General features: G+C 38.9%; 1 protein-coding gene across 1 annotated transcript in view; it reads left to right on the forward strand.

The window, feature by feature from the left end:
• Nucleotides 1-1,530: 1,530 nt before the first annotated feature.
• The window catches only part of ZYG11B (zyg-11 family member B, cell cycle regulator), a 92,722-nt gene continuing 70,634 nt past the window's right edge, over nt 1,531-23,618 (forward strand). Inside the window, exon 1 of the mRNA XM_030324108.1 lies at nt 1,531-1,694. Coding sequence (XP_030179968.1) covers nt 1,692-1,694 — 3 coding nt within the window. The 5' untranslated portion in view covers nt 1,531-1,691. The remainder of the gene's footprint in view (nt 1,695-23,618) is intronic.

The following is a 23,618-nucleotide window of genomic DNA, read 5'->3' on the forward strand; positions in this document are numbered from 1 at the left end:
AACTGACTGAGCCGCCCAGGCGCTGCCCCCCACCCCCCTCCAAAAAAAAAAAAAGTCTTCCAGCATAGGTAGTTTGAGAAGAACTAAGGAGGGTTTGACCTCAGTTAAAAGTCGAACGGTTCATGCCTACTAAGGAAAGGAAGGCAGAATGTAGAAGCAGAGTTACAGGCAGAGCAGTCAGAGGTTGACTAGAAGTCATGGTGACTGGTAGGGAACTTGTAGATGTTCTCTTTTTCTTTTTCTTTTCTTTTCTTTTCTTTTCTTTTCTTTTCTTTTCTTTTCTTTCTTCTTTTTCTCAGTGAATTGGTAGCAAAATCATCAGTTAAGTGAGGATGAGGGAGGAATGTTTAAAAAGAGATGTGAAATACTTATCTAGTAGGCTGGGACAGTGTGTGGAATTGGAGAAATGTAGTAGTATAGCTAAACATTAAGGGTCTATTTGAGGATAATGATTATCTAATTTAAAGAGAGCCAAGTCAGTATGATTCTGGATTTTTTTCCTCTCCCCGGTTTTGCTGCAGGTTCAGGATTAGATTTCATCAGGTGAGTACAAGGAAAGGATTGAAGAAATGAAGGCTAATACCTAGGCTTTTGTTTGTTTGTTTGTTTGTTTGTTTGTTTATTGAGAGAGAGAGAGAAAGAGAGCACGCGTGTGCATGCAAGCGTGAACAGGGGAGGAACACAGAGAGAGAGGGAGAGAGAGAGAGAATCTCAAGCCAACTAGTGCTGTCAGCTCAGAGCCCAATATAGGGCTCAATCTCAGGAACAGTGAGATCATGACCTGAGCCAAAATCAAGAGTAGGAGACTTAACTGACTGAGCCACCCAGCTGCCCTGGAATGATTTTCATGATGGACAACAGAATCTAAACTCAAGAACTTTCAAGGAGGGAAAGTAAGGACAGAAGGGCCATGTAAGGAAGGGTGAAAAGATAATAGGATCAGTGGATTTTGAGTCTTGGAGAACGAGTTGAAGCAGTTTTGGAGTGGGGTATTAGAGGAAGAGAGCTAGAAATGAAGGGATTTGTGATGGGAGAGCCAGATAATTAAAGTTGAGATTATAGAGGCGTTACAATGATTGGATATGATAAGATCTAAGGTAACAGCATGGAAATGAGAGGCTGAGGCAAGGGTGATCTCTAGTGGAGAAGAGCCTGAGAGGTGAGGGCATTGCAAGAATTACCTAAGAGGGCACAGATCACCCATAATTATGACAATGGTAGTAAATGACAATGAACCAGAAACGCAGGGTCTATGGGTTACAGAAACGAGTTAGTGCTCTAATTTCCTGTTATGACGTAATATTTAAAACTCTTATTTTTTAAAAGGCTAGGATTTGAGGCTCCTTTAAGGACCTAGCAGGGGGAGAACCCAGAGGTCAGGCGCGCGGTCGGGACTCCTCCGCTGAGTCTGCGCAGTGAGAGCGGAGGCGGGGCCAAGCTCAGGCTCGCCATGGGGGTGGGCCATGCGGGGGCGGAGTCTATGCTCCGGATCGGGCTGCGGCTGCGGCTGCGGCTGCTGCACTTCCAGCTTCTGAGGGAAGGAGGCCGAGGCCTGGGCCAAGCCCGGAGCCGCCGCTCCCCGGAGCCTCCTGGAGCCTCCGCGCCGGCTCAGCCTGGGGGCGGGCTCAGGCCCAGCCCGCCGCCGAACCCGGGACAGAGGCTGCACGCCCGAGGACCAGGCCGGCGCAGCCATGGTGAGGGAGCGAGGCCTGCCTAAGCTGCAGCCGCAAGCCACCCTAGCCCCCGCGGCCTGCCCCTCCCTAGCTCTGATGTCCCCTCTGCCCCCTGCCTTTACTTCGCTCCCTTGTTACTACCCCCTCGGCGCCTCGCTTCTCCTTCCCCCTGTTCCCCGGCCACCTGCTGGGGTGACATACCCCCCCATCACCCCAGCGCTCTCCTTCCCGGTGACACCCTTTTTTATCACCTCCAGTGACAGCTTTCTCTGTCCCCTTTGCCGCCCCCTCCTCGTCCTTTAACCCGACCTTCCTTTTCTCTTACCATTTTACCTTTTTCTCTGTTTTGGGATCTCTACTCCTCTCTTTTTCCTCCCTATTTTCGCTCCTGCTCTTGGCTCTTGCTTCTTACTCCCTTTCATCATTTTATCTCTACTGCCCCCTCCTCTTCGTATCCTTTCTCCCCTTCGTCCTCTACCAGCCACATTTCCTCTCCCCCTTAATCGGATGTCCTCTCTCCCCCGCTCTCACAGCTGTCCCCATTTCCTTCTAAGGCTTCAGGGGTCTATGCAGAAACAATTCGAGGGCGATTGCTTCCCAGGAACAGTGGGGCTGGTAGATTCATAGGCTTTCTTCTTCCTTTTCTTTTTTGTAAAGGGAAAGGAGGAGATGGGAAGTATTGGGGAGAGCCTGGACGCCTTATTGCCTAATGTTATTGCAAAACCTGGGTGATAGTGTGTTTTGGAGTGAAGCATGGGGTGAGGGCTGGCATCTGTACTATGACCTTTTGAGATATCTAGCCTTTTGACAAATAATTAAACATGTTTTGAAATGTATTTTTATCTTGTGTGTCTTTTAGTGTGGAGGTACAGTTTGGGAAGTTTAAAAATATTTATTTAAAGGCTTGACTGTTGCTCAGAGCAAATGGTTTGTGTTTGTTTGGAGGCAGAGACCAGGGCATCAGAAAACTGAAAATCAGGTTGGCAGATTGTGACAATCTCTTTGATACCTTCTGATACCATCGTTTATTTTGCTCTTTCTGTCTTTGGTTGGGAGACCCTGATATTTGCACATTTTCTCCTTCCTGTTTCAAAATAAGTTGAGGCTTCAGTTGGTTTTTCATTGAGTTGGGTTACACATGGTTTGCAGTACATTTAATGAACACATTGCCCTATCATATATAGCAATCTAAATTTTGGTCCCTGGGAGGAATAAGACATTCCTGATAGTCATGTTCTCCTAGGAGGTTAGTCAGTTTTTGTTTTTCCTCCATTCGTTTTAGGAAAGTGGTTTATTATAAAATCATTTAATCTGGGAACTTCCCCTAACTGACTACATTTTTAGGGTATTCTTTGTCTACCTCTACAACAACCCTTCACATATAAAACCCATCACACTATCTTTGTGTGTTAACCTGTTTCTCCCCCTGAAATGTGGGTTTTTCTAGGCAGCAATGTGCCTTACTTACTCCTGTTGTTCCCAGCCCTCAGGCCACATACATGGTTGAATGATTCACTTTGTGGCCTCGTTTTCCTATCTGACAAGTATGATTTTAAACTGAAATTTGAGGCAACTAGGGGACTGCATAGAGAGAGTGAGTTTGAGAATTTTATTTTTGGTTCAAAAAATAAATTTAGTAAGATGGGATGATCACTTTAGAATAACACACCAAAGAGCTGTCCTGCCTAACACACCAAATTTCTAGGTTTTTCGAAGTGTTGGCCCTCCCACTGAAAATGAATTTATGAGAACAGAGGGAGAAGATTTAAACTCTTTTTGGGTGTTTAGGATCCAGAAGTGTCATTTGAGCTGGGCCTGAAAGATGAATGTGATTATGATAATTTGGGGAAGGCACAGAATGCTTTGTTGTGAATGTGAGTAGAAAGTAATGAGAGTATATTGTAGGTAGCAGGATCATCTTTCTTTAGCACGGAGAGATGGGGAAATGAGGATGTATAGTAGGAAATGTAACTAGAACGGTATATCAGGATGACAGTAATTTCAACTTTGCCTGTAACTAACTTGATTTTCTTTACTTGTTTAAACACATACATACAGGGGAAGGGTGTATGTCTGGAAAAAGTGAAGAGAATGCAAAATAATAGCTTATGAGCTAAGAATTGTCTTTAGAGGCTACTCTTTTTTCTTGTGCAATATATGTAGTAGGCAGTGAGTAAATAGAGTTAAACATTATAAAGCTTTGTATTTTAGATTTTTCAAATTTTTCACTGTTGTGTTTTGAATAGTTGTCTAAGACAAGGGTTCTCAGATTTTACCATAAATCAAAATCAGCTGGAGGGCTGTGCCACCACTTCCTGAGTTTGATTTATCAGATTGGAATCGGGCCTGATAGTTTACATTTCTTTTTTTTTTTTTTTTAATTTTTTTTTTTTCCAACGTTTATTTATTTTTGGGACAGAGAGAGACAGAGAATGAACGGGGGAGGGGCAGAGAGAGAGGGAGACACAGAATCGGAAACAGGCTCCAGGCTCTGAGCCATCAGCCCAGAGCCCGACGCGGGGCTCGAACTCACGGACCGCGAGATCGTGACCTGGCTGAAGTCGGACGCTTAACCGACTGCGCCACCCAGGCGCCCCTGATAGTTTACATTTCTAACAAGTACTCATGTCATGCTGATGTTTCCGTTTTGTGACCAACACTTTGAGAACCTCTGGTTTAAGGTGTAGTTCTTTTTTTTCCTAATTTTTTTTTGAGTGCCATTGACTGTGTTGGCACTGGGGGTATTACAAATAACAGAACAGATATGGACCCTACCTTTTTGTATATTGTGTGTGTGGACAATATAGACATCAAGCAAAAAGAGTAATTTTAAATGTGAAGAGTGCTAAGAAAAGTTGTGGGATCATAGTAGGGGGTAGTCAGGGCTGGCTTCTCAGAGGATTTTACTTTCAGGAAGGAAACCAAAGGATTAAGTTATAGGAGTTGTATTGTGGAAAACCACATAGAAGGAATAGCACAGTAAATGACCTGTGGTGGTACTCTCTCTTGCCTCCTTAACTCTGCATATCCTGCAGTCCTCAGCTCAAGGAACTCAGGGAAACCTCATCTGCCCCACTAACCCCTCAAAGAAAAATTCTAAGTCACAACCCCTCCATTGTGTAACCAACCCTCTTTCATAGAATACATATCAATTGTAATTATAATGAGAACTAATCATAAATGCTAAAAAGTAATAAATCAGGGTAAAATATAAAATGACATTGTATAGTTGACCCTTGAACATTACCCTTGGGGGCATCGACCCCTGTGCAGTCAAAAATCGCAATATAATTTTTGATCCCCAGAAACTTAACTACTAATAATAGCCTATTGTTGACTGGAAGCCTTACTGATAACATAGTCAATTAATATATATTTTGTATGTTGTATATATTTTATACTGTATTCTTATAATAAAGTAAGATAGAGAAACAATGTTACTAAGATAATCATAAGGAAGAGAAAATACTTTTTTTTTTAAGTTTACTTATTTTTGAGAGAGACGAGAGTGAACAGGGGAGGGGCAGAGAGAAAGAAAGAGAGAGAGACGGTGCAGAACCTAATGTGGGGCTCAGACTCATGAACCATGAGATCATGACCTGAGCCAAAACCAAGAGTCAGATGCTTAATGGACTGAACCACCCAGACACCCCAGGAAGAGAAAATACATTTGTAGTATCGTACTGTAAAAAATCTGTGTATAAGCGGACCCACAGAGTTCAGACCCATACTATTTAAGGGTCAAAGGCATATGAGTGTGTGGCAACTATTTTAGATAGTCTAGTTAGGCTAATATTTATTGAAAATGATTGTGTTAAGTACTTTATATATTTTATCTCATTTAATCATCATAGCAACCCAATGAGAAAAGTACTAGCTCTGTGAAGGTGGAGACCATGTTTTGTTTGGCTCACAGTTGTATCTTTTTTTTTTTAATTTTTTTTAATGTTTTATTTATTTTTGAGACAGAGAGAGACAGAGCATGAACAGAGGAGGGGCAGAGAGAAAGGGAGACACAGAATCCGAAGCAGGCTCCAGGCTCTGAGCTGTCAGCACAAAGCCCAACGCGGGGCTCGAACTCACGAACCGTGAGATCATGACCTGAGCCGAAGTCGGACGCTTAACCGACTGAGCCACCCAGGCACCCCTCACAGTTGTATCTTTAACACTCACATAGTGCCTGGTGCATTTTAAGTGCTCAATAAATATTTTTTAAATGAATGAATGACTTTGGGGATGATCATAAAGTCAGGCATTGTTGGAGAAAGGAATGTTTGAATTGGGGGTTTTAACAAGTGGGATTTTGTTGGGTAGGAGTTTGGGAAGGAAGGCCATTCTTGGCAAAGGGACCAGCTTGAGCTTAAAAACTAGGACAGAAGCAGGCATGATGTATTCTGGGAAATATATGGCTTTACTATTGAGGGTGCAGGAGATGAGACTAGGTGAGCCTAGGGTCAGATCATGGAGGACCTTGAGTCGTAAGCTCAGGAGTTTTGGCTTCACTATAAAGACCCAGAGTGCCTTGAAAGGTTTTCTTGTGTGAAGGAGTATCATAATTAAGAGATTTTGAAGGTTATCACTCTAAATCAGTATGAAACATGATGGGGGGGGTAGAGCTATTGCACTAGTCTAGGTGAAATGTAAGTGTATGAACTTTCACTCTAGGCTTATTGTGGTGGTGATTTAAATTGGAGGAAGGAGAATATAAGGAAGTAAAATGTGAAGATCTGGCATACACTTTTTGGCTACGTGAATTTTCCATAGAGGCATTACTGTGGAGTTGTAGAAGCACAGACTCACTAACAGCTTTGCAATTTTGCTCACTGGGCCTCAGTTTTTATATATGTTGCCGTTAAGGATTTATGAGAATATTGAAACAGAGTAAATTTACTCTACCAAAGACTTTATTTATGTAGAGTATGTCTTCCAAAGGTCATATATTAGGTCACCGAAAGAGAATTAGTACTTCCCAACCTTATTTAATTTTTTTAATGGATTTTGTGTGGTATAAGAAAGGAGAAATTTTGGGGTGCCCGGCTGTCTCAGTTGGCGGAGCATGTGGAACATGTGACTCTTGATCTCATGAGTTCGAGCCCCGTGTTGGGTGTAATACATTGAACAAAACATATTAAAACAAATTTCAGCCTTTTCCTATTTAACAAATGACACATTAACTAAGATAAAGCACTATTTGTCATATTTTAAAATGAATATATTGCAGTGTAGATTGAAATTATGTTTGTGGCATCAAAAGAGATACAAAATGACTTTTTAACCTTAAAATTGGAATCCTTGCATTTTTGTACTTCAAAAATCGAAAGGTTTTGTGCTGTTCTATTTCTAACAACTTAAAAGAATTTTTTTAACTTTATTTATTTATTTTGAGAGAGAGAGAGAGAGATTGCACACAAGTGGGGGAAGGGCAGAGAGAGGGACAGAATCTCAGGTGGGCTCTGTTTGCACTGATGGCGCAGAGCATGATGGCGGCCCAAACTCACAGACTGTGAGATCATGACCTGAGGTGGGATCAAGACTGGATGCTTAACCAACTGCGCCACCCAGGCGCCCCTGTTCTGTTTCATTTCTAAATGACAAAATAAAAGGAATGGTATTAAGCTGCTACTTGCAAGCCTGTTTCCACAAATAAAACATTGGAAGTATAGTTCATTTCCAATAAATGAAGAGTCAAATTGAATATAACTATTACCACATTTCTTGTTTTTTAAGTTTTTATTTTAATTCCAGTTAGTTAACATACAGTGTCATATTATTTGCAGTTGTACAATTTGGTAATTCAGCAGTTCTGTAAATCACCCTGTGCTCCTCACAGGTGCACTTCTTAATTTCCGTCACCTATTTAAATTTTTTTTTTTTCCAACGTTTATTTATTTTTAAGACAGAGAGAGACAGAGCATGAACGGGGGAGGGGCAGAGAGAGAGGGAGACACAGAATCGGAAACAGGCTCCAGGCTCTGAGCCATCAGCCCAGAGCCTGACGCGGGGCTCGAACTCCCGGACCGCGAGATCGTGACCTGGCTGAAGTCGGACGCTTAACCGACTGCGCCACCCAGGCGCCCCCGTCACCTATTTAACCCAAACCTTAACCCTCTCCCCTCTGGTAATGGTCAAATTGTTCCCTAAAATTAAAAGTCTGTTTCTTGCTTTGACCCTCTCTCATTTTTTTCCTTTGCTTTTTGGTTTTGTTTCTTAAATTCCACATATGAGTGAAATCATTTGGTATTTGTCTTTTTCTGACTTATTTTGCTTAGTATTATACTCTTGAGCTCTATGGCAAAGTTTCATTCTTTTTCATTATTTTTTATGGCTGGAGATATAGATATCTCACACGGTCTTTATCTGTTCATCAATTGATGGACACTTGACACTTGGGCTACTTCCATGTCTTGGGTTGTAAATAATGCTGCTATAAACATAGGAGTGCCTGTATTCCTTTGAATTAGTGTTTTTGTAATCTTTGGGTAAGTACCCAGTGGTGGGATTGATCGTTGGGTAGTTCTGTTTTTAACTTTTAAAGTGATACTTCGCTCTTAATTTTAACAACATTGAAAATAGTAGATATTTCAAGATTTTGTTGTGTACAGAGCATACGTGGTATGCATGTGAATTTATGGACTCTACCATACTTAAGGAGTCTGCAGTTTGGGTCCCGCTAGTTTATAGTGGTCCTATAGTGTTGCTAGGGCTGCACAAATTGTACTGTAGAGCTCAGGTGGCAGCTATAATATGGACAGCAATGGGTCTACGAAGATCTGTATCCTGGGTACTTGGCAGTGTCTAGCACATAGTAGGGTTCAGCAAATAGTTGTTAAATGAATGTGTTTTGCATATAATACTAGGACCCTTATTATCTTTTAATCTAATGATCTAATCATTTTATGAGAAAAGTCTGCATGCTCAGTAATACTGAGTACACATTATGTGTTTTTTGTGCTTCTGAGTTTTGTTTACACTGTTTCTTTTGTCTAGGATGCTGTCTTCTTTCTTGACTTTTTGACTTTGAGTGTCTCCTTAAGACCTATCTCCTTTGTGAAGCCTTCAGTTACCTCCAGGCATCCTTGGGTTACTCCTTTCTTTGTGTCTCTCTTGTACTTTGTATTGTTTGTTAAGGAGGGTGGCTGCCTCTCCAGATTGTGAGCTCTCTGAGGACAAGGACAGTAGTGTTTTTCAACTTCATGTTTTAAGCATTTAGCATAATGCCTGAGACATAGTAAGTAAATAAATATTTGTTCAGTAAAAGAGTATGTGTACTTTGTAGAGAATTGCCTAAGGTAATGTTAACTGAGATGTGAGTTATGAAAAGGAAAGAAAGATGAATACTCTGCACAGGTCCCCTGAGAGGAAAAAGAGGTTTGATGGGCAAGAAATGTTGGATCAGATAGTTTCTCTTACTAGCCCCCAAGAGGTGCTTTTGAGCTAGAATAAATGTTTCTGTCCAGAAGAGTTCAACAGGAAGACTTGGGGAAGAAGCCAGATGATTTTGAGATGAATTGCCAAGCAATGTCTTTTTGTATAAATACTTTCCAATTATTTGTCTATAATTTGTGGAGATGCCCTTCCAGAGAATAGCATATTTAAACACAGATAGTAAAGAATCAGTTACTGTTAAATCTAGAGGGGTGGTTAATTATTTAAACATTTTGTTAGCTCTGTGTAAAGATCTTCTGTTTTTCTTTTCCTATCTTTAGTTCTCCCTTGTACAAACATTTTTCTTAGCTCTCCAGCATCTTAATGCCTGTTCAATGTCATATTCTCCTTTTCTAAGGACACTTTTTAAGCTTGAATGTTCTTGGTTATATAATGTCAGGGTTTTTTTTTTTTTCTTTTCATAGACCTTGTAACCTTTGGCAAATCATTTCACCTGTGTATGCCTTCATTTAAAAATTTCTCAAATGGAAAAGTTGTGTTTAATCTTCTCTGTGATCCCTTCCACCTCTTAAAAAATGTGATAAGATTCTAGCCAGTTAAGGTAAGTTGTTATATAGTAGATACATTCTGTTAGCTATAGTACTAAGGGGTCAGGGCACTTGAGCTCTTAATCTCCATGAATATATTACCAACTTTTCACACCCCTTCATTCCATTATGTTAAAATTTGAATAGTACTGTAGTATTTTAAAGGCATTTTCATATACGTCCCATTTATTCTTCATTACCATTTTGTGAAGTAGTCAAGATAGAAGTTTAGCATCAATTTTACAGGTAATAACTGAGAAGTTAATTTATTTTCCTGAGATCACACAGCTAGTAAGTAGCAGAGCCAGAACTGACTGCAGGCCAGTGTTCTTTCCATTATTAACCTGGCTTCTCTGTTTACCATATTATATTTCAAAACTCATGTTAGTAGTTAGGAGAAAAATAATGCTGAAGTATCTGTTTGAATTAGCGATTCCTAGGATCTATTCATATGTTCAGTGATTACTGACCTGAATTTTTGTTTTGTTTCTTAGACTGTTTTATTACAGGAGTTAAAATGGAAGAGAAGGGTATTTATTTACCTTTCTAGGCCTTGATCTTTTTAAGTAGAACTCTAGCTCCTTGCCCTTTAGCACATAGTTGTTTGCCACACTGGCCAGGCCTTGAAGTGAGACGTACAAGAAGCTTGTCTTACCTGTGTTTTCATTTGGCATCCAGGGATTTAGAAAAATAAGACCCTATAGTCCATGCCAAATAGTTCTATAAATCTGTACCCTTAGGCACAATATATCTGTGCCCTTGGTATTACCTTACTTCTTCATTTATAAAATGATTGTGTTTGGGGACGAGAAGGTAAAAGGTTTAGATCGTAGCTAAGGTTATCTTAGATGTTTATTGCTAGAAGTTTGAATTGGTTGAATCAGTAGTAGAAAATGCAAAAAAAACAAAACAAACAAACAAACAAAAAACCCCAAAACCAATAAACTAAGAAGAGATTTCCCGTGGAGTACTACTAAAATAAGGAGTCAAAGATTGTCCAGTATCTGAACTTTCTTATACCTGTGGACTCAAATGACACTTGTGTGCCTTTCATTCCCAGTCTTTAATTTCAGGCCTGGACTTAGGAGTTAATATTTCTCTGTGGGCATACAGTCTTTTTATCTAGGAGTTAAAATTATCTTAAGTACATCTAACAATAAATTTGTGCTTGATTGTTCATTTGTTCACTCAATAAACATTTAGTGCCCACTGTAATAGGCATTACTTTAGGCTCTGGGAATGCAGCAGTGAATAAAACAGTTCTATTGAGTTTATCTTCTATAATAATAGGTAATATTTACTGAGCAGTTAATATATCAGTCACTGTTCTAAGTGTCTTCCACTTAGAATTTATTTAATTCTGACAGTACTCCTATGATGTAGGTACTGTTATTGTCTGCATTTTGCAGATCATGAAACTGAAGCACGGGGAGATTAGGTACTTTGCCTAAGATTTTATTGTTTTGTGAGTGGAAGAACTGACACTTTAAACTAGGCAAGCTGACTCTCAAACCACCACTTTTCAGAACAGTATTACACAATCCTTCAGGGAGATGTCAATAAAAATTTTATTTTTAATCATAAAATTGTCAAGTTTGTAATCTTTGTAGTCACCTGGTTTTTGTCCCAGTCTTAAGAAAAAAAATCATCCAGGGATACAAAAAAAAGGAGCACTATCAGAGCCATTTGTCTTCTCTTGGAAGATTTGTCAGGTTTAGGAACATTTCAGGTATGTTGAGCCTGACTCACATGAGTTGGAACTGAGACAGCTACAAAAAGCCAGGATCCTAAAATGTCTACACCATTAGTGAAAAGGTAGCATAAAAAATAAATATCTGTTTGGGGTGCCTAGGTGGCTCAGTCAGTCAAGCGTCCGACTTCGGCTCAGGTCATGATCTCACAGTTCGTGGGTTTGAGCCCTGCGTTGGGCTCTGTGCTGACAGCTCAGAGCCTGGAGCCTGCTTTGGATTCTGTGTCTCCCTCTCTCTCTGCCCCTCCCCTGCTCACACTCTGTCTCTCTTTCTCTCAAAAATAAATAAACATTAAAAAAATTTTTTTTTTAAATATCTGCTTGATGGTGTAGGGAGACAAAGAGGGTTATTTGTCTTGACATGGACTCTGCACGGGAAAAATCTCTCGAGAATTTACAACCAACAACCTGCTGTCCTACGTGTCTGAAACCTAAATTTATATTACTTGTGTGAGATCATGGCTAGTAAGAAGGGAATATTTACTGAATAATTACTCTGTCAGGCATTGTGTTATGGGCTTTGAACATACTTTCTCACTTCATCCTGACAACAGCATCATGAGGTAAGTACCAATATTACCCCATTGTACCAAGGACAGAACTGAGGGTCAGAAAAGCTAGATAGTTTACAGTTTAACACCACTAGAATTCAAATCTAGGTCAGTATTCTTCCTACTCACCATAATGCCTCTGGAAAGGGTACTTCATGTTTGTCCCTCAGCTGCCTTATCTGTAAAATAAAATTTGCAATATTTTCTCTTTCATTTCATAAGACTATCGTGTCAAATGAAATAAAGAATGTGAGCTTCCTTTGTTTACTGTAAGCCATTGTTACCAGCATCATCCATAAAGTATATTTTTCTTATAATTAATCAAAAGAGAGACCTCAATATTCAGTGATCCTGAAAGCCCACAAGTTCTGTCTTAAGGAATTAAGGCAATTTTGATACTTTTTTGTATCAGATGTTTCCTGAAGTAGTATCATTAGGAGAAATAAAATAAGTTTTGAGACAAGTTACCATCCAGTAATTTACTAATTCATTCAAGAAATAACTTATTGGATGCATTTTATGGGGCTTTCAAGAATGAAAGAAAAGATGCCTGATCTCTTTCATTTTTTTGTCATACCAGCAGTAGTGGAAGCCACAGTGCCCTCCAACAGTAGACTACAATTGTGATAATAGACAATTCCCAGTGTCCCTCACCTTCCCACTTGGTAGGAATGAGTGGGCCACTACTTAGAATATTGAAATGCTGCTTTGCCATGACCCTGGCAACATAGTAACAGATGAAGCTTTTAAATTTATAAAACAAACCAACCTACAAAATACATAACTAAGTCATGGGAAAGGGACTGAGAATGCCTTTCCTCTGAGTGTTGTATAGATGACTAAATATTTCAAGGAAAGAGAATATAAGGAAGCAAAAAAAAAAAAAAAAAAAAAAGGAGAGATTAAAAGAAAGCCATGAGAAGGTTTAGGAAGAGCTAATGAGTGTCAACATGAGCTTCCTCAAAGACAGACCGTGTAGCTTCCAGAATCCCTTGAGTAATGAGGTCTCTTTTTTGGTTAATTACAAGGAAAAATACACTTTATGGATGTCCCTAGTAACAACGTCTAAGAATAAAATAGTATATTCATATCCTTTATTTCATTTGATTCAATAACCTTATGAAGCGAAAGGAAAAATATTATAGGTGTCATTTTGTGGATAAGGAAGCTGAGGCACAAAATGAAGTGCCTTTTCCAGAGGCTAGTAGGAGGAATACTGGACCTAGGGTTTTAAAGAGCAATAGATAAGGAGGGATCCTCTTGTTGTTGGGTGGTATGGAGCTAGGTTCTGTAGAAATGGAAAGCCATCCAAAAAGATACACTGCTATATAAGACATATGTCTTTTATGGGGGAGAGAGAGAGAGAGATGATATCTCGGTAAGACATTTTCTTGCTCTTAGAAACTAGTACTTGCCACAAAAAGTAGTCAAGTGGAAAAAGCTGTTTTGAGGAACTATTCTTTTTTTCCCCTGGCTTCATTATCCCACACCCCTAGCTGTGCCATGTTCTTATAAGAAGCAGCGTTTCGGGGCGCCTGGGTGGCGCAGTCAGTTGAGCGTCCGACTTCAGCCAGGTCACGATCTCGCGGTCCGTGGGTTCGAGCCCCGCGTTGGGCTCTGGGCTGATGGCTCAGAGCCTGGAGCCTGTTTCCGATTCTCTGTCTCCCTCTCTCTCTGTCCCTCCCCCATTCATGCTCTGTCTCTCTCTGTCCAAAAATAAATAAAAAACGTTGAAAAAAAAATTAAAAAAAAAAAAAAAGAAGCAGCGTTTCAAAAGCAGGGAATCTGCTTACAGGTAGTTCACGTATTCACAGACTCAAGTAGACAGGCATTTGCTCTGTGCCAGAGTAGGGGATATAAAAATGGGTAAGGCATGGATCTTAACTCCAGTCGTTTTCAATTTGTGAGACAGAAAGCTCCTCCTGATAGATGATGAACTGTTCTAAACATCCTTTCCTAACTCCTAGGGGCTGGTAAGTGATGCAGTTCCTCAGACTTCTCATTTTTATATCTACATACGAGAGAACTACTTAGTGTGTAATTAAGAATTACTGCAATTTAGGGGCACCTGGGTGGCTCAGTTGGTTTCACGTCCGACTTTGGCTCAGGTCGTGATCTCATGGTCTGTGAGTTCAAACCCCGTACTGGGCTCTGTGCTGACAGCTCAGAACCTGGAGCCTACTTCGGATTCTGTGTGTCCCTCTTTCTCTGCCCCTCCCCTGCTCATGCTCGCTGTCTCTCGCGCGCTCTCTCTCTCTCACAAAAATAAACATTAAAAAAACCCTACAATTTAGTAATCATAAGCTAAAGTTACCAGATTATGAGTTAACTGAAGACTAGTCTTTAATGAACAAGTTTGACACTTGGAAGCGTTGCAAAGCTCCTACTACATATGTACAAATGTAGCTTGTTGGATTTCCTGTAATTTCTTGAAAGAGAGCTTTGTAATCAGTATATCAATAGTCTTGAGTTGGTACTTTTTTATTGTTGCTAGTTTTGTATCTTAATTATGAACTGTCATTAATTTAACTTTATTATTGGTATCATTTGTTGTGTTTTATTTGTTAAGCTAGTGTGTGGTAATGTATATTTGCATTAATAGTACTCTCCACATAAAAGTTTCCCAATTTAGGGGCACTTGGGTGGCTCAGTCAGTTAAGTGCCTGACTCGATTTCAGCTCAGGTCATGAGGACCTGGGATCAAGTCCTGCATTTGGCTCTGCACTGACAGCGTGGATCCTGCTTGGGATTCTGTCTCTCAACCTCTCTCTGACCCTCCCTTGCTTGTGTTCGCTCGCTCTCTCAAAAAAAAAAAAAAAAATTGAAAAAATTGAAAAAATTTCCCAATTCAGACTTTGACAATGTATTGTTAATCAAATAGGAAACATTCATTTTCTTGTTATTAAAACAGATATTTATAAAATTTCCTTGTAATGATACTTAATTGTTAATTTCCCCCTGGAGCTTGGGAACCAAGTAAGCTGTGAATTTTTTTTGCCCCACCTAAGTGAGCCACAAACAAAAAAATTTGAGAGCTACTAACTTTCTTTGGATTCATAGCCTAGAGGGGGAGACAGCCATCTAAGAAAAAGTTATACAATAGGTGACTATAATAGAACTATATACAAACTGTAGTGTGATTACATCTGTGTGTGTTTTGGTATATGAGGAATATCATGGAGGAGTGGGCATAATGTACTGGCTTTTGTAAAAGGAACAGGAATTTGACAGATGGACAGACGGGAAAGGGCATTCTAAGAAGAGGGAACTGCATATATAAAGAAAGGGAGGCATGGCTACCACTGGTAACATTCCTTCTCTGAACATCAGTTTCCTCAACAGAAATAATGTCTATTCTCCTTAAGTCACAGAGTCATGATGATTATTTTGAAAAGGTTTTATAAATTGAAGTGCTAGCTATAGCACTTCCTTCCTTCCTTCCTTCCTTCCTTCCTTCCTTCCTTCCTTCCTTCCTTCAACATTTCCAACATTTGAGAGCCTTTTGTGTCTCTTGTAGGTAATGTCACGTCAAGACCTCTTTTGACATCCTTTCATTCTAGTCATTCTTTTCCTCTGTTTTGTTCCTTCAAGGCCCTGCTCTGTAATATCTAAACACAGGTGCAGAAGAGAAGATTTGTGTATATACCTAGCTTTAATAGTAGGAGAAATTCTTTAACCGCTTATATATAACTGTTTAAATTGTGACCTATGTATCTAGTCTTAACAGTATCATAATCCATGGACCATAATCCCCCACAGCCAAAAAGTCATTTCAAAATAAGTGTAAGTCTTTATTTGTAAATTGTGCAACATTGTGAAGTAGAAGGGAGTTCACAGATCTGCTTCTCAAAATTCTCTTTTTATTTCCTGTCTGCTTCCCTTATACATCATAGCTGCTCCTCTGCTTTTCTTCTGAAAACCCTCCTAAGGCTCCCTTTCCAACAGTCCATCACTCGCAGATGGTAAAACCTGTGGGGAATGTAAGACTACATTGGGAAAGGGTATAAGAGCAGTGGTAAGAAGTTACATTATGGCCAATTCAGGAATAATATGTGTGCCCATGCACATGTGTACACATACATGTTATCATTCAAAATTAAAATATTGTTACTGAGTCCAATCAAATGTCTGTTTTAGTTTGAATATGAAACTATTATATTGAAAAATATCGTCTCTGATAAAATGACAGTTTCTTGGTTATTTTATAATACTCGAAAAGCAGAAACAAATACAGCTTTTTTGGTTTCCATTAATTTTTATTTTTGTCTTTTTTCCATTTTTAATAATTTGATATATTCAGAAGACCATATGAAACATTTATGTAAGTCATGAAACACAGTAAACAAATACCTAAAAACCTAGTATCCCAAGTTAAGAAATAGAGCATGACCACTGCCATTTTTTTCCCTGTGTGCACCATTCCTTTATGCCACTTTCCCTACCTTTGAGGTATCCTCTATCCTATTTTATTTCATGTCTTTCCCTTGCTCTTCTCTGTAGATATACGACAGCATATTATTTAATTTGGAGGCAGCTCTCTAATCTTCTGAAATGCTTTTCAGGCAGTATAATTTCCTATGACTGTATAGATGTTTAATTAAAATCCTGCTGCATATATTTTTTATTTAACTTAGGTTAATACTTTATTCTTAGTGTTTTGCCATGTCTTTAAAATTTATTCAGAACCATACATATTGCTGTGTAATATTCTACAGAGTTGATACACTATGATTTGCTTACCATTTCCCCCTATTTTTTTTAAAGATTTTATTTTTAAGTAATCTCAAAACCCAACGTGGGGCTCGAACTCACAACCCCAAGATCAAGAATCATGTGCTCTACTGACTGTGCCAGCCAGGCACCCCTCCCCCTATTTTAGACATTTGTATGTGTCAATTTTTTTTTTTTTTGTCAGAAAAACTGTGATCAGTCCCTTTGTGTAAATACCTTTGTTAATATCTCTGATCATTTACTATTTTTTAGGTAAATTCTTGGATGAAGAGGTACTGGATCAAGAGTGTGTATGTTTTAAAGACTATTATTAAATCTTTCATATCCAGAAAAATTGTGCCTGTTTACACTCTGACCAGCAGTATTGGAGAAGACCAATCTGGGCAAACTTTATTTGAATAATTCACTGTGTCAGGATTATATCCTGTTCCAGAAAATACCATATTAACCAAAAAAATGTTTTAAAGAGCTGTGTTGTTCTTTCATACTGGAAATTGGTGTTTTTCCTATTTGCTATAGGATATTTTTTCAGCCATTGTTCAGGGACCATGTCATTCTGCCTGCTATACTTGTGATAGTTAATTATAGGGCTTAGTTAATCTCTACTGATCTATCACTCCCTCTGAGAATTTATCTATTCTTACCATTCAGTTGTCACCACTAGGGGATGCTAATTAAATCTGTATATTCAGCTCAGTTCTTTCACCAAAGCATTAGTTCCTTTTCTGTACTTGCCTAAGCAGACAGACTCCATGACTACAACAAATTCTTCTGAAGAAGTAATCCTTTGCCTAGTCTTGTCAATTTTGTCAGTGAGGTTATGTGAGTATTAATCACTATTTCGTTTTTTATTTTTATTTTCTAACTTTTTATTTTGACAATTTAAGACTTATAAAAAGTTGCAAAAATAATACAAAGAATTCTTATGTAACAGTCACCAAAATTGCCCAAAATGTTAGCATTTTATTCCATGTGCTTTATTGTGCTCCCCTCTTGTTACACACACACACACACACACACACACACACACACACACACACACACACACATATTTTTTCCTTCCTGGTTAACTCCTTTAAATCTTGGAGTTGTTTTTGTTTTTGTTTTTGTTTTTTTTCCTTTTTATCTCAGCTTCCCTTCTTCCTACTTCCCTTCTTCACCTTAGGGTGCTATATAAGATAAGAAAAAGGGCATAATATTTGAAATTATATACCTTGATTCAAAACTCAATTCTACCACATTCTAACTGGATGAATTTGGTCATATTCTTTCTGAGCTCTGGTATCATCATATACAAAATGTCTGTTATACCAGTCCTCAAGACTGTTGTAAGGGCTAAATGAGATAATGTGTGTCAAAAGTATGCTATATGATGAATGTTGGTCAGTCCTTCAGAGAACATTTGCCTGTTTAGTAGAGTGCCAGGCATTGTGGTAGGTACTGGGGTTCAGAAATACTTACTTCATGTTGTCAATTCTTCCCTCAAATTATTTTTTACTTTTGGTTGTTTTTTCCATTTTCATTACCTCTACCCTAATCCACAGCATCATCACCTCATGTCTGAGCCATCGTAACAACCACTGGGTCCCCAAACTGTTTTTTGGAATTTGCATCAGTGCCAAACTAATAATTGTTCTGAGAGATGGTATGGTATAGTGGAAGAAGTATGTACTTCATTATCAACAGATCTGGGTTTGTGTCTTGGCCCTACTTCTTAGAAATATTGTGACACTGGACAAGTCCCTTTACTGGTTCTAATTTGAATCCCTTTTCTTTCTTTCTTTCTTTCTTTCTTTCTTTCTTTCTTTCTTTCTTTCTTTCTTTCTTTCTTTCTTTCCTTCCTTCCTTCCTTCCTTCCTTCCTTCCTTCCTTCCTTCCTTCCTTCCTTCCTTCCTTCCTTCCTTTCGTCCTTTCTTTCTCTTTAAACCAGCAAATGTCAGGGACTGTGCTGGGTGCTAGGAATATAAAGCAAACATTAAGGGGCATCTGGCTGGTACAGTCGGTAAAGTATGCAACTCTTGGTTTTGGAATTGTGACTTTGAGCCCCATGTTGGGTGTGGAGATTACTTAAAATCTTAAAAAAAGAAAAGCGTTAATAGGTTCCTTGAACTTAAAGAACATCATGGTCTGGTGGGGGAGACACACAGTGATTAATAACTGTGGTTAACATGGCATTGTAAAAGAAACCTAGATTTGGAGTCAGATATAAGTGGCAGCTTGTTATGTAGTGATTAAAGCACAAAATTAACTTTACAGTCAGATTGCCTGAGGTCTAGTCCTGGCTTTGCCACTTCTTAGCTGTATCATCTTAAGCAGATTACTTAACCACTCAAAACCTCAGCATCCTCATCTTTGTAGAATGGAGATACTGATAGAATTTAACTTACAGAATTCTCATGGGAAGTAAATGAAATTATATATGTAAAGTGCTGACCATAGTTTAGGCATGTAGCATATATTAACAAATAGCATGAGCTCAATAATTATGATTATGATACTGTTATAGCTTAGTGGGTAAAAGCTTAAAAATGTAGGCTGTGACCTCATTCTTGTGTTAGGAGTCCCAGTTGAGTAACCTGTTGGCCATGTAAATATGAGGAAGATATTTAACCTAAATCTCAGTTTCCTCATTTTTAAAATGCATCTTGTAATGAGACTTAGTGTTTCATGAAAAATAGCAGTGGTAATTTTTATCCTTGTTCTGCCATCTGCTGGCTGTTTTATCTTTGACATGTAAATTAATTTTTCTGAGCCTCGGTTTACTTACTTTGTTGAAAACAAAGTTGTTTTGAGATTGCAAGCATGTATAAAGTAGTTACGTTAGTGCCTGGTACCACACAGCTGTCATTCAGTACATGATAGCTGTTGTTATGGTGCAGTTTAATTTGTCAGGTGCTGAGAGTAAAATCTGCTTTGGAAATTAACAAAGACATCACAGAACTTGTGATGTTTGACTGAATTTTGAAGGACATGTGAAATTTTACCACATAGAAGTACTAATCTAAAAAAAAGACTCACAGGTATCTAAGTGCCTGTCACAGTGCTTAAGGAACAGTGTTAAGTAGTAGGTTGCATTAAGTTACACATAGTTTAGTGTACCTGGTAGGTAGCATATTTGGTGGGAGAAGGGAACAGTGGAAAATGAGAGTTGAAAGGAAGGTTGGAGCCTGTTAGTAAAACATTTTGAATACCTTGCTGAAGTGTTTACACTTTATTCTTAAGGTCTTTGTTTTTCCAACTTCTTTTTTTTTTTTTTTTTTAAGCTATTTATTTATTTTGAGAGAGAGAGCAAGAGAGCATGAGTTGGGAAAGGGCAGAGAGAAAGAATCCCAGGCAGGCTCCACACTGTCAGCTCAGGCCCTATGTGGAGCTCTAACTCACGAACTGTGAAATCATGACCTGAGTCAAAATCAAGGGTCAGATGCTTAACTGTCGAGGCCACCTGGGCACCCCTGTTTTTCCAACTTCTAACAGCAGAGGAAACTAAATTTGCTGTGGGATAGGAAAGGGAATTTTTAGAAACTGGTGTTACAAACATTAATTTCTTGATAACTTCTGTTTTGTCTTAAAATTCATGCAGTGTTTTTACCCTCTACATCATGTATTTGTTTCAGTACAAAAATATTTGAAGTCACGTATTGGTTACATAATTCCCTCTCTGCCATCCTCCCATACTCTTCATCCCCTCAAATAATCTTTGGATATGTTTAATGTTCTGTGATGTGCCAAGTTTATTCTCTAGCTTTAGTTCCCTGGCACACCTCTGCTGGGAACCCCTTGTATGTGTTCCCAGCATGAGAACTGTGGTTATAGATAATCTGGCACCTTCGAAGCTTTTTTTTAGAAGTAGAGTAATAGGATAAGAGCTGTGCATTAAAGAACTGGGTAGAGCTGGATTGAATAGATTGCATTTCAATTAATTAAAAAGAACTTTCCTGGAGTACCTGGGTGGCGCAGTCGGTTAAGCAGTTAAACCTCAGACTCTTGATTTCAGCTCAGGTCATGATCTCACAGTTTTTGAGATCAATCCCCCACATTGTCGGCTTGGAGCTGGGTTAGGAGTCAGTTTAAGATTTTCTCTCTCTCAATCCCCACCTAACACCCCTACACCTCTCCCCCACTCACACTTACTCTCTCTCAAAATACACACACACACACACAAAGAAGATTCTCATCTCTCAAAAAAAACAAAAAACAAAAAACTCTCCTTTCTAGAAATTGTTTAGTCTTTGAACTGTGTGGATTGTTTTATGATCCAGATGAAGTCAGGGGCACCTGAGTGGCTCAGTTAGGTAAGCATCTGACTCTTGGTTTCAGCTCAGATCATGAGTAGGTTTGAGCCTTGAGTCGCGCTCTGTGAGGAGGCTGCTTCGGATTCTGTCTCTATTCCCCCCCCCCCCAAATAAATAAATTTAAAAAAACAACAACATTCAAATGAAGTCAGATTTGACCTCCTCTCTCTTCTGCTATTTTTGGTAGGAGTTTTGTTCTTACTCTGCCGGGGGTGTACCTAGTTAGTAAAGGGGAAAATCTCTGAGCAGGAATTTCCAAGAGATTCATTTTTTAGGCACTGAATTCTAGCTTCTCCTTTATCCTTTCTTTTTTAGTCATCTGTGCTACTGTTATTTGTTTCAAAATAAAGTAGGGGGCGTCTGGGTGGTTCAGTTGGTTAAGTGTCCGACTCTTGATTTTGGCTCAGGCCACGATCTCATGGTTTGTGAGCTCGAGCCCCGGATCAGGCAGAGCCTGCTTGGGATTCTTTCTCTCTCTCCCTCTCTCTCTGTCCCTCCCTTGCTTTCTCTCTCTCTCTCTCTCAAAATAAATAAATAAACTTAAAAAAAATAAAGTAGAAAGCACTGGTCTCTCAATACTTCTGTATTAGCTTAAATTACTAGGATTTGGGGAATCATGGGAGTTTAGATATTGGCTTAAATAACCTAAGTATAGTTCTAGTTCTTTCACTGCTTGATACATAACCTCTCTGTTCTTAAATGGGGGTGATTATCCTTGTTCATATCACAGGCCTACTTTTGAGTATAGGTGAGATCCTGTATTCAACATTGGTATATAAAGTTGAAAAGGTAATATATTGCCATTGGATAAAGTTGTAGGCTCTGGAGCCACATTTCCTGGGTTTCAATTCTGGCTCTGTCCCTTACAAGCTCTGTGTTTCCAGACACACTGCCATTATCCTATGTTCTCTGGTTCCTGCTTTATCTCATTTAATCCTCACAACAACTTCATGAAATAGGCATTATGATTATCCGTATTATAAGTGAGAATACTGAAGAACAAAAGTTTGGGTAATGTGTATGATGTCACACAGTTAGCAAGTAAGAAGTTAGGATGTGCACTCTAGCTCCAAAGCCCAGGTTATTAATATTAGGCAGATAACACTTCCCAACGGGAGAGCAACTATCTGGAAAATTCTTTGGCTTACCAATTAACAAGATAAAGTGGAATTTCCTTGAAAAGGAAAAATTTATGGGGTCCAAACCTCCTTGTTGAGTATATTTTACCACTTGTTAAAGAATGATTATTTAATATTATAAACCTTCATATATTACTTCCTGAGTTTATTCTGCTAAATGTCTTGTAAAAAGCATGTACTCATAAAGTTTGATATCTTCCCTCTGACACACAACTTTCATTTATTTTCTCTTCTGCAAAATAAATAATTTTGAAGTTTACCAACTGAGGTGGAAATATAGCTTGTTTCATCTGGGGGATGAATTTTAAACATTTAGGAAAATGGTACAATGAAGAATAGAAAAAGCAGGAAGAATTCATAGTTAAAACTTGGGAAATAAGATAGGTAAAGTTCTAGGTGGCAGCAGTTGAATTTGATGAATTATTTCCTTTGAAATTGTTCTAATGTGTCCTTACTACATCTAGCTGCAGAGGAACCTGGGATGTGTGGTCTTTGTTACAAGTGGTTGTGTGGTCAGGTAAAAATAAAAGGTTTTATTAACATAGAAACAGAGGACAGATATTAGGGTTGGCAGCCAATAGTCAATGTCACACTGGGCCAGCCATTTATGGCTTTTATGAAGTCTGTTTCCTCATGTATAAAATAATATATTTGCTACTCACCTTAGTACAAAATCAAATATGTGAATGGGAAAGCACTCTGTAAACTGTAACATGTGAATATTTTAATTTTTTTTTTTTAACGTTTATTTATTTTTGAGACAGAGAGAGACAGAGCATGAACGGGGGGAGGGGCAGATAGAGAGGGAGACACAGAATCAGAAACAGGCTCCAGGCTCTGAGCCATCAGCCCAGAGCTTGACGCGGGGCTCGAACTCACGGACCGCGAGATCGTGACCTGGCTGAAGTCGGACGCTTAACCAACTGCGCCACACAGGCGCCCCACATGTGAATATTTTAATAACAGTTTTTGATTATAGAAATCTGTGCTGAATAGAAAGTCTGATTTTTTTTTCGGAGAAGAAAACTGGTATCCCCCAAATTAACTACCATTGACATTTTGATGTATTTTTTTTCTAGTCTTGTATTTATTTACAGTTTCATAAACTTTTTTTTTAAAAGTAGGCTCCATGTCCAATGTGGGGCTTGAACTCACGACCCTGAGATCAAAAGTTGCATGCTCTACCAACTGAGCCAGCCAGGTGCCCTATAAACTATTTTTTACGACAGTTTTATTGAGATATAATTCACATATTATGCAGTTCACCCATTTAAAGTGTATCCCAATTCAGTGGTTTTTAATATGTTTGTAGAGTTGTGCAGCTATAACCACAATGAATTTAGAACATTTTCATCACTGCCCCACAAAAAAGGCCCTATAGCCATGAGCATTCACCTCCCATTTTCCTTCAACTCTTCCTCCACCCATCCCTAGCATCCAGTTATCTACTTTCTGTCTGTATAGATTTGCCTATTCTGGACATTTTATATAAATAGAATTATACGGCAT

The sequence above is a fragment of the Lynx canadensis genome, chromosome C1, assembly GCF_007474595.2.
Source record: "Lynx canadensis isolate LIC74 chromosome C1, mLynCan4.pri.v2, whole genome shotgun sequence".
NCBI lineage: Eukaryota > Metazoa > Chordata > Mammalia > Carnivora > Felidae > Lynx > Lynx canadensis.